This window comes from Chelmon rostratus, chromosome 7 (genome assembly GCF_017976325.1).
Source record: "Chelmon rostratus isolate fCheRos1 chromosome 7, fCheRos1.pri, whole genome shotgun sequence".
In the NCBI taxonomy this organism is placed as follows: domain Eukaryota; kingdom Metazoa; phylum Chordata; class Actinopteri; order Chaetodontiformes; family Chaetodontidae; genus Chelmon; species Chelmon rostratus.
The window spans coordinates 26,084,286-26,096,589 of record NC_055664.1 but is presented as its reverse complement, the minus strand read 5'-3'; the positions used below and the strand labels follow the sequence as shown (position 1 = coordinate 26,096,589).

At 42.1% G+C, this 12,304-nt stretch overlaps 1 protein-coding gene across 1 annotated transcript; it reads right to left on the bottom strand.

Moving 5' to 3' along the window:
- Positions 1-3,060: 3,060 nt before the first annotated feature.
- dcun1d5 (DCN1, defective in cullin neddylation 1, domain containing 5 (S. cerevisiae)) lies at positions 3,061-11,604 on the bottom strand. Its single transcript, XM_041940987.1, has 10 exons — positions 11,525-11,604; positions 9,086-9,142; positions 8,907-8,949; positions 8,656-8,755; positions 7,145-7,307; positions 6,469-6,560; positions 5,780-5,888; positions 5,065-5,169; positions 4,707-4,809; positions 3,061-3,522 (listed from the first exon to the last, which is right to left on the bottom strand). Exons 4-10 carry the CDS (start codon positions 8,721-8,723, stop codon positions 3,467-3,469), a joined length of 696 nt encoding a protein of 231 aa, XP_041796921.1. The 5' UTR covers positions 8,724-8,755; positions 8,907-8,949; positions 9,086-9,142; positions 11,525-11,604; the 3' UTR covers positions 3,061-3,466.
- Between the last annotated feature and the right edge of the window lie 700 nt (positions 11,605-12,304).

Genomic DNA, 12,304 nt, shown 5'->3' with positions numbered 1-12,304 from the left:
GACCTCTTTTCAAATCTATGTTTTCAAATTCAGATTCTGATGAGAATACTAACTGCAATATATATATATATATACATTTGTCATGTCCAGTGATGAAAGCACACATTTCACTCTCTGAATTCAGACACTTAAATACAACAGTACACAGTAAATACTGCACAATGCACAATATTGTAAATAGGGAGATTTGAGACACAGAAGAAAACCAGCACTGCATTCATCAATCTGTCAATACATTCATTGTTGGTTTTGGTGTTTTCATGAAATCATCATATACATGAAGCTCTGTGTCTCCTCACCTGTAACTGCTCCTTCTTTCATGTGTAGGTGTGGTCCAGTACTGGCACAGCCCCTTTGGAGACCTTCAGATCCCTGGTTTCCACAGTAAACTGGACCCCGTGTTTATGCACCATGATGGGAGCTTGGTGGTCCCCAACACCAGCATTCACCACAGTGGCCTGTACTACTGCCTCCTGCAGCACACAGAGGGAACTACACTGTGGCCGTATGAGCTCTACATTAGTCAGACCACTCAGAAGAACCACGAACACAGCAAATGCAAGCAAGGCAGCAGCTGTGATGCGTTCAGGTTCAGGAGGGATGTTGGGTCTGAGGCGGAGAGGCAGGCAGGTCATTCAGATGGGCAGTTTGCAGGAGCTGTGGCAGCATCAGTGCTGCTGACGTTTGTGCTGGGCTTCAGCGCAGGAGCTCTGACCAGGACACATGTACTCAGGTGTGTTCAGGGCACTTAAATCCTTGCTTTTATTCCTACTGTGATTAGATTCCCAAAAACATTTCTGTGATTTTAAATTAGTAAATGCTCAAAACGGGATGCTCTCTTAGTGATCAAAGCTGCACAAGGATTTAAATCCGGTTCTCCTCTGCTGCTGGAGCCTTTCTGTGCATCTTGGATAACATTATCATGAGCAATAGACTGAAGAATACCGTGAAGAAGATGGAGGTGGACGGTGCTCGCGTTCAAAATCTTTAGATTGTTCCAAATTTGAATTTACCAGAAAAATTAATACTTTGATAATTTTGTACATTATTGACTGAAAGAATCTCAGTCAATAGAGAAATCATGCTGTTTTCATCAGATCTGTGTTGGTCAAGAGTGAATAAAACGCATGCTCAGATAAGTGGACTCGACACATTAGCACAAACGAGTATGTTTCCATACCAGTGCATGTTTTCAGTCCTGATCATGCTCTCATGCATGCTGTAGAGTTTTAGATAAAGTCAGGACTCTTCTCCCAGCACATAAAACAACTTCATTGGAGTCATACTTCACAGTCTACATTTTGATACAGTGGTGGGGTGACTGCTTGTCACTGGACGGTTCTCCCACACAGCAGACTTTGATTTTGGCTTGAATGCCAGAAAGAGGAAGCTGTTTGGAAACTGCTCGACTGGCCAGATGCACATTCTTCAAACATCTCAGACTCGCCCTGGACAATAAGCTGAGCTTTAAACAACACAACAGTGACATCCACCAAAGACTCTGGCATTTTTAAGTCAATCATCATTTCTGTGTCAGACATGATCAAAATTGTATAGAGCTGATATCTTTCAAATAAGAAGTGTGTAAATATGATTAATAACTCCCACTACATTATTTCCACTTAGGTGTTTAGGGGCAGTCACTAAGGGGTTGCGATCACCACGGAAACAACGACACCAAACTGACACGCCGCACCATGGCTCCGAGGTCACCAACACTACCATGCTGCCCACGTACAACAACCAGGCCTTTGAGATGGAACAGGTGTGGGACGACAACTCTGCAAACTTCATAACCATGGAAACGACAACATCATCGACAACCTCGTCTCCCCCTGCCAAACCTCAGAGAAGCTTCCGGAACAAACGACAGGAGGAGCAGGAAACCACCGTCTATCTGGAGGGATGTGACTATATGGAAGAAGAGGAGAGAAGGATGGAGGAGGAGGTGTCAGGAAGGAGTCTAGAGGAAAGGAATAAAGGATGTGATGGGGAGACAGAGGAGGAGGAGGAGGAAAGGGAGTTAGGAGAAGACAGAGGCAGTCAAACTAAAACTGATGAGGAAGAGTGCAGTGCAGGTGGAGAGGAGAGAGATGGAAGAAAGAGCAGGGAGGAAAAGATGGAACTGAGACAAGAGAAAGAGATAGAGGAGGCAGGTGAGCAGGAGAACAGGAGAAAAGAAGGAGAGGAGAGGAGAGAAAGTGAGGAGGAGACAGGATATAAAAAGGAGAAAGAGGGAGCTGAGTGGAGGGAGGAGGAGGAAGAGGAAAGAGAGGGTGATGACGCAGAAAATAAGAGTAGGGAGGAAGAAGGAGAGACAGGCATTTGCAAAGATGATAAGACAGATAAAGGAGGAGAACCGGCGTCCTCCCCGCCCTGCCCGGGTCGTCGCAGCCGCGTCATTCGCCTGTACCAGTACGACGATGATGGACAGCGATACTGCCACCTTCCTGACCCCGCCCCCGACGAGCCACGTCCCGCCCCCAGGCTCAGACAGCGCTCAGTGTCTCTGACGCGCCTCAACGCCATCATGGCTGCCGCCTCAGCAGGGCCACTGGACACCAGAGAGCCGGGGAGGGAGGAGAGAGAGGAGAGGCCTCACTTCCACATGGACATTTAAGAGACATGAGAGAGGGTGGACAAAATAATGACAACATCATGTCAGGAGTTTAGGGCTGTTCCAACCTCAGTAGAAACAAACGGGCCTGAGAGCCACAGACAGCGAAGAGAAGTCAGGAAGTACTGACGGACAAAACAAGAACATTACTGGCTTTGATATCGTCAGTGGATTTGAACTGCTGTATCCTTCAATGCCTCCATTTAGCTTACAATCAACTACCTATACCTTTGCTTTAAAGCACTATACCACTGAATCACTGTAATCGTGTGTAAAAGTGTTTAAAATATTGTTGATATGAGTACACCATTTTGTTTTAGCGCATGAAAGCAATTATGAAGTCAGATATCTACCGGGATAATTTACACATACACATCTGCACTTGTTAAATGTTTGGTCAATGAAACCTAGAGTTTTAGCAATTATTAAGAAGTAGCCTGTCATCCTTCCATTTCCTTTTTATTACTGTGAAAACGTCTACAAACAAGACACAAAATGGGAAAAATAATTAACATAATTCCACAGTTCCTCTTTCAGTTCATTTTTTTTAAATTTTCACTTTAAGACCATTTCTCCCACGTCTTCTTTTCTCCAAATTAACACTATAAAAAGTCTACTCAGCGAGAGAAGGGCCTGTTGTCCACAGTTGGCTGACGATGCACAGAGACAATCTCTGATGGGATGTGGGTGCACTCAGAGTCCACAGGGATGACATGATTCTGTAGTCCGTGTGTGTGTGTGTGTGTGTGTGTGTGTGTGTGTTGCTGGAGAAACGATAAAGAGACTCCTCCTGTGTTTGTGGTTTTTGTTTCATCTCCCTCTTTGTCCTTTCTGGTTTCGCGACGTCTGCTACGCTGCTGACCAAGTTTTCTGCCATTCCACAAACTCGTCTAGCAGCACTGGCCCTGCAGAAAAAAAAAAAAAAACAAGGCCATAAAAAATATTAATATAGTTCCTGCACTTTTTTTGTGGATGTTCAATTTAAGAAATCATGTAGCACAGAGCAACTTTAATAATAATAAATGATGTATCTGTGTAATGTATCTCACACTGTGCTCGTGTTACACAGTTAAGTTACTCTCATGCAGAAATCAAAACATCAAATAAAATCACTTTTACCAAGACGTACCAGTGATCACTATTTATGGCAAAAGCGCTTACTATGAAAGAAGAAAATGGGACTTATTTTCAGTTGTTTTTCATATGTACTTCTGCCCAGCACCTAGTATTTATCGTGTTTGGATGTGTAATCTTTTGTAAACGTTTTACATCTCTGTACTATAAAAAATAGTTTTTTCCTCCTATTTTTAAGTAACACTGTCAATCATTTGTCATTAAAAATATCAATCACCATATATTTCAGCACTTAAGTCTCTCTTCCATGTATTTCTTACGGTCTACAAACTGTCGTGGCAGCGCTCACGTGTAAGAGAATACAGAGAACCAGAGTCTAAATGGAGGAAGCTATCATATTAACTGTGTTGCACCATCCAGTGTCGTATAACCCTTGCTCTGCTAAATGAGAGGCAACACCGTGAGATTTCTTCTGTGTCCACGAGTGGAAATCGCCATAATAAACAGCAGCAACTCAACTCAAGCTGGATCTGAACTCGGAGTAAAGGGTTGCGGTTTTGATTTATAGTTCAGTGTCTGATTTCACCAACTGATTAACACAACTGCAACACTAGAGGGGTGAACCACAACTGATCGGGACGTACTGTGCTATATATATTCCCCACAGTAAGAGTGAGGTCACTGTGTGAACTGTGTTTCATTCAGTACCAGAGAGAGGGGTGACTGTGGGGATGATAACTTCGGTGTGTGTTACTGGCAGTAACCTCATGTTGTCTTCACTATCTACAATCACACCAACATCAGAAACCCAAAGCAAAGTGGCATCGCTGTAGCCATAAACACTGACTTACATTTTTGAGGAGGCGCACTTCAGTTACAGAGTGTAGTCACATAACGAACACAGGTCCAACCTAAGTCACCAAGCTTCCAGTACCATCTATGTTGCCAGGAGGAGTGAATGCTCCTCTACAGCCTCAATGTGAGGCTGTAGGTAGTGAGTTGCTTGTATACTCACAAGCGCCATCTTCATCATAGTTGCTGAGGTCTGTGTTGATGGTCCTGCTGAACTCCAGAACATTATACCACTGGTCCTTATTCATCCCCTTGTACTTGGACTGCTGTGGGAGTGACGAATGGGAGGCACAGAGGAAAACAGAGAAAGAGAGAGATGGGAGTGAGGAGGAAATTACACACTTGTTTTGGTGCTAGAGGAAAAAATAGTTTCGGAGTTGTTTTGCTAAGATAAACTACTGGTGTCACAACCATCTACAGTTAATTTATGTGTTTTGATAAAACAACAAATCCTAAATTAATTATTGCAATGCCCTTTTCACTGGCTCATCCACAGAAACATGTGACACCAAGGGGTTTACCTCCAGGAACTGGTGGAAGACTGGAAAGAGAGGCCACGTTCTCCCTAGCAGCAAGGCCAGCATGGATTTAGCTGTGTCCATGTCCAAACTCCTCTGGCCCTTATCCTGACAACCAGACGAAGGACCAAACACAGCAACAGTAAGTGGGGGGGCGACAGAATTGTTGTGACCATTGCAGTCAGTTTTTACCCAGAGCCACTTTTCCACAGAGCTCTCAGCTAATATTTGTTCTGTACACTCAGTGTATTAAAGTGTTAACTCAAACTCAATCTGGAGCACAGCTGTACATCACTGCATCAAGGTGAGAAATTAAACGACTCGAGGTAAGCAAAACAAGATTCTCAGTGAGTGTCAATGAATATTCTAAATATATATTTAAACTGTGAAATAAAATACAGACGTTCCATTGTGCAAAAAAAGCAACAACAAAACAACAAACACATCCACACCACAGCGGACGCACTGCATTACAAACAGGAGTCACAAAACTACAGTTTCTGTTGTCCAGTGAAGTACAGAAAAACGTAGTTGGACACAAAAACATGGAAAACAGGATCCATAATCAGATAATATTTGACGAGAATTTCTCTTGTTTGTCTGAGACAGGGAAATCTTCGAGGACATGTGGACCAGCACCAGTTGGAAACTCTGCACACATTGTTCAGTGACGGCACTGGTGTGGAGAACAAACACAAACAGGCCTCAGCAAACTCACTCTGGCGAAGTCGAAGGCATATCTGTAGATGTTTTTGAAGGCTACAGAGTCGTTGAGCTCACTGCGCAGGTAATCCAGTTTGCTCTGTAGCCTCTCTGTGCAGTCACACCTGCAAGTAGGTTGAAAGAACACACACAGACACACACCATCACTTTTGGGGACATTACATAGACTGACTGTAACCACTACTTGCCTAACATCAACCTAACCACAACCAGTCTTCGCCATAAAATTTAATGATTTACATCATTGGGACTGGAGTTTTGTCCCCATAAGGAACAACATGACATTTTTTCCCCCCACGTGAGGAACACTGTTTGTGCAGCTATCCTTGTTAGGGCAGCCTGACCCAAACTGTAACCGAGCCTCACACTTTGCCCCTAACCTTAACCACCTGAGAAATGACATTTAGCCTTATCAGGAGCGGGCTTTGGTCTCCATGATGACAACTGGCCCCGACATGGTCGGTGTTTATTCCAGAAAAGGTAACAAACACACACACACACACACACACACACACCTTTTCTCACAGGTCTATTGACAACAATAGACAGTGAGGTGAAAAGGTCTGGTTCGTATATTCATGTGGATAATTAACTAAATGTTGGTGATGAGAGCAAGACAGAGTCTCACTATAAATTCGATTTGAAGCAACAGAAAACCAAAAGTTAAATGAAAGGTTTTCTTACTGCAGTAACGTCATTCCCCTGAGCCACTCGTCTTTTGTGAAGAATCCCATGTTCGCTGCTTCTAGATGCCAGGCTAAAACTAACATGATAATCTGCAGGAAAGGGAGAGAGGCATTACATTTAATCCTTGCAAACATTTCAAATCCAAGTTGGTGCATGTGAACAGGGTATTCATTCCCTCCATCATCGCACTGTGTATTCTCTGTACAGACACTTCCCCCAAGGAAAGGCCACAATCTTTCCAAGGCAGTGGAACTGAAGAGGAGTCGAGCACAAAACACAATTTAAAAAGACAAGCTCCAAAACTTATTTAAAGTATGTACAATTTATTTCAAATTTTGGCACTGCTATTATATTAGAGAGATGTGTTCATATTGTTAGAATATTTTCTCACTCTCCCCCAGGAGTCGTCCCTGTCCCTGTTGATTAAAGTCAGTGTAGGAAACTTAACAACTCAAGCCATATGCTGAGGTAGGACCCGAGGTTGATTTTAGTCCCAAGTTACCTCTCAGCTTTCCATAAATATTATTTCAAAAATAAACATCCCTGAACATAAATGGCTGAAAACGAAGAATTCACAACACAAATAAAATATTTTGTTTCTTTTGGGGCTGGAGGGCGTCAGGCAATGGTAGGTGAAACACTGAGGGTGAAACTAAGAGCCAGGGGGACTCACATTCTCTGGTTCCACACCGATGTCTTCACAGAACTTCTCCATGGCCTCTGGATCGACCACTTTGTCGGAGCCGGCGTACTTCTGGAACCAAGCCAGGCACTTCTTATTGGAGAAGAGCTTCTCAGCACCACGAATGGCATCACGGATCTGAGGGCGGGTGAAACTACAACACACACCAAAAGGTTCAAAATGACATAACAGTTTTCACTAAATAAACTCATCTGATATTGGTCAGAAAAATCCAGTCATTAATTTAGGTGATAACTGTAAATATCTTAACTTTTTAATATGTCTCACATGGAATATAGCCACTGATCAGCTAGGAAAGACATTCAGTGTCATTTAAGTAAAAAAAACACTGAACATGAAACACACGCACACTTAATGGAATGATTTTATCCTCGTCCTCCAATAGCTCGTCACCACCCATGCAATATGAATCCCAAACGTGTATCACTGCATTAAGTCACATTGTTCATATCATAATTAGGAGCATCTGATTCATGTCAGCTTCTGAGATACTGAATTTCTGACAGCTAGCCACTTGTTTGTGTGAAGTGAGGCTCAAAGCACTTGTTTTGACGGTGAGGTGAATTGATGGTGCATCACTATTCTACATGGTAGTTGTACTCTATCATGTCTGTGAAGAGTCCAACATCCAACACCAATTCCTAGAGAATGGCCACCATATTGGTACAGAGAGGCTGCGACTCCTAATGCATGTACAAAGTCGATCAATGCAGGAGGTCAATCCACAGTCTGGTTTGTTCCAAATGCCAAACATGTATTTATGATCCAGGACACTTGGTCAAATTAATAATGTAGGTCTTCATACCATAGGTCTTATGAAGTAGGCTCATGTTCCAAAACAAATCCAAATCCCAAATAATTACATTGTGGTTATGACAGCATCAGCCTTGCTAATCTCAGCTGGAACCATCTGGGGCTATTTTTTTTCCCTTAGATTCGCAATCCTTTTATATCCATGAGGATAGACTGGGTGTACCTAATAAACTGGCAAGTTAGGACACTTCTCTGCTACAGTCTTCCTGTGTTCTGAAGCAGCACTGATAAAGAGGGCAAGTTTGTGCTGAGTAAACACACACAAACACACACACGAACACACACGAACACACACGAACACACACGAACACACACGAACACACACGAACACACACACACAGAGAGAGAGAGAGGGAGTGGAGGCAGAGAGTGGAGAAAAGTGAGAAGGTGAGGGGTTCAGTATGCTCACTGCCAGGTGAAAGAAAACCCTGCCAGCCCTTTTTCAGGCTGCTGCAGGGTTCAGTTAGTGGCCACCCTCTCCAGCAAAGAGCCTCTAGAGCTCATGAGAGGTTGCTACAAAACACACCCAAGAAAGGAACTCAGCAATTCACTGCAAAGCAATCCGAAAAACTATTGAGAATGGTGGAGATTTCATGCAATGCAGACAGATGACCAGAGAGGACAGACATACAAAGTTATAGTGTGAATGAATGCGTGTGTCTGTTTACCTTGCAATTTTACACTTGCGCTCATTATCCTCTGCTTCAGGGAGCTTCCTCTTCTTCTTCACAGGCATCACTGAACCTTTAATGGGCTTCACTAGCTGGGCTACATTTAGGAGTAGAATTTGTTGGTTTTTTTAATGACATTTCATCAGGAAGTAGTGAGATAACACATCCACCCCCTCGTCCACCTACACAATACAAGCCAATAATCAATCATTTATATCAGGGTAAAGTGTGTATGATGCAGGTCATACCTGTGAACTTCTGGCTTCCTTGTCCATTCAAATCTAAGAGATTCTAGAATAAAAAAAAATCAGTCAGAGATTAAGACTGAGATATTGTACGACAAACTTTAGCAGTATCATCACTGTGTAAATGCTGGACTGCATTAACTTTAGCCACTACATTCAAAAAAAACAACACAACTACTTACAAGCTTGTCCAGCGTTTCTGATACTGTGCTGATGTCTGCCCAGCAGCCCGATTGTTCCTACAAGTAGATACATAAAAAACACAAACAAGGTATCATCAGTACTCACAGAATTCAAGGTTCAACAACATCAAGCATGGCCCGATATCCCTTACAGGTGCCCCCCCATGGCCACTAAGTTTTATCACGTCAATGTCAATGACATTATCTGTCCAAGTAAAGGTTAAAAAAATAAAAGAATTTTTAAAAAATCCCTGAATAGTGCTAGCTAGCTACCGTTTTGTAGGCAACATCACTGGTTCTTTTACTTTTGAAGAATTTACAAACCTGTAATCATGGCAAATGTTTAAGAAAACTGTATGTTGAAAAAATATCTAAACCCTCATTTTAGCAACAATTATTTTGTCCTTGACAATTGTGATGTCAGGCACAGTAGAAATACACATTTCACATTGCAAAGTAATTTACCAGAAATAAATGCTTTCATATTTGATTAGCCAGTGCAGCTTGATAAAGGATGAGGTTGCATTGCATTGTGGCAAAAGTTGAACCCGGTTTAACGTTTTTTGCTGAATGGCCCTTGTGAAGTCCTATATTTTGGCAGCCCTTCTGTGTCAAAGCAGCAGCCTCGCTGAAATGAAGAATGGGGCTGACTTTGTTCACAGTAAACTGCTGTCTGTCTGAAAACGACATTACTGATGTAGGCCACTGATATTGGCCGATGAGGTCTGAGTCAGCATCCCAGTTCATCACAAAGGTGCTGGATGAGGTTGAAATTAGGACTCAAAAGTGGGAGAACTGTGTCTTTATGGTCCTGGCTTTGTGCACAGGGCACTGTCATAAACAGGAAATGGCCTTTCCCAAACTGTTGCCAAGTGTGAGCACGCTATTGCCCAAAATATCATTGTATGCTTAAGTATCAACATTTCACATTATTGGAGCGTAGGTGCCTGGCCCAAATGTGGATATTAAAAGTGAATTTTGGTGATTAGTATATAGAGTCATGCTGTTTCAGGCAGGTTTACCAGACAGAGGTCACTTTCAATTACAGATTTGGTCAAATTTAGTGTGCTGCCCCTTAAGAGGGACAATGTGCCAGCAGCTGTCTCAAGCTGACTCAATTCCCCAAATGCTGGCTTTTTCATCATCTGACTAATGCTTATGAAATATGATTTACCACTATACTAATAGTATAGTATAATACCAATACTATACTAATAGTACAGTAATTTTTTTAATTCTTTACAAGAACCCCATTACCTGGGGTCCTTACTGACATATGAACAAAAAAAAAACCAAAAAAACAAATTAAAATCATACTTTAACAATAACACCAAAAACGCAGTGTGAACCTGGCATAATGATCAGAAAACATATGTAATAACTCAACACATAAGGAAGTAAACAACAGCAACCCACAGGTGAACAAAGCCAAAAACTGCCAAAAACACAGGACAGCCAAAAATAAACGTTTAACAGGCAACAAGTGACTTCTTGCAATTTACTGGCATTAGCAATAGTAATAGTATCCTAATACTGCGTCACCAGATTTATCTGTTCCTGTGTCGTGTCTAGGTTTGAAGTGGGTTCATATAAACGCTAACATCACGAAACGTTAAGAAACTACTCGATTTTATTTTATATAGCGCCAAATCACAACAGCCGTTGTCTAAGTACGCTTTCCATATAGAACAGACCAGGACCACTCTTTATCTACAGAGCCGGCAATTCCTCAATGACAAAGCACTTTGTATTACTTAGAGCTAAACAGGGCTCGTTTACCGTAAACGCTGATTATATTGGTGAAGTTAGGTCGAGGTGTCTGCCATGTTGACAAAAATACATGCAAGACTACAGGCTTTAGTAGACAAGAGGGCTTATTTGAAATTATTGTTATAATGGAACATGGTAATAAACCCATTGCTGCAATGACGTTACCATTTTTAGTGAGGATCAGTGAAAAATGAAAAGGTTAAGATGATTTGTCGCCCATTTTTCTTATATAAGTCATCTTAAATCTGAGGGGGTCTGACGACTATTCTAACCAAATTTAACGTTAAATAGGACGACTTTAGGACTCTTACGCTGATGCTAGCTAAACGCTGCTAACGAGGTTAGGATGACTAGTATTACAAATTCTGAGTAGATCTCACGCGCGATTATAGATTAAACGTCACAAAAACGTTAATTACAACATAAAGCAAACATTGTTAGTTTAACATTTTTCTAAGGCTCAGCCTTTGCTGCTAGGAGACTTCTTTTGTTTGCTAGCTAGCGCAGCACCGCGGGTGTCAGGACAGCACAAGTAATGTTGGCTAATTTGTCAACACTGTCGTCAAAGGCTTATCAAATCCACTGAACTCAATTAAAAAGAAGTTAGCTGAGTTGTTTGGTTAATAATCACCACAATATAAAATCTTTATAATACTTCGAAACACTTACTTGTCTCACTAGTTTAGCAGTACAAGTAGTCGGCTGACAAATCGGTTCCACTTCTTCACTTCACCGGGAGTTTGGCTGTCGCCGGCGTTTCCGGTGACTAGACGATACCATGGCTTTATGGGGGTGTGTTGCGAAAAAAATGTTTCCATGTTGAGGAAAACATTCTTATACATCGATTTTCATCTTGAGAAAGATTAAAAAACATTATTTTTAATCTTACATAAATAATATATTTATGTTATTTCACCAACAGTGCACGACAAGAGGAAACGGCAAAATATATCATCCACCATGCCGGACCAAAAGAGGTGAAACGTGCATCTTCTTAAAGGAACAGTCCTTTATTTTTGGCATTCATTGCGAGCGCGCACTCGGTCCCCGGTAGATTCAAGCTCACTGAACCGAGTATCACCGTGAAGAAAGAACTGAACATTAACATACTGTTAATGTGTTAACGTGCTGATTTTTCACAGGTTAACAACATGTGTTGACACCTTAACTAAAGGTTAAAAACGTTTGATCTCAAACATCAATTTCACATAATTTTGCGCCACATGTGGCCACTCCTCCGGTATGAAATGGAGAGTTTCAGACGTTTCCATGGCTGCTGAACACTATAGTAAACCACTTCTGTTGGCCTGGGACACTGTCCTGCACAGATCCAGTTTTGCAAATCCGCAACCACCCGCTTCCACAGTACCGGAAGCAACCTGTTACCCGCAATTACCTCGAAGTTAAATCTGATCCTGCCCAGACCCGTTAATGTAAGTCCCTGGACCT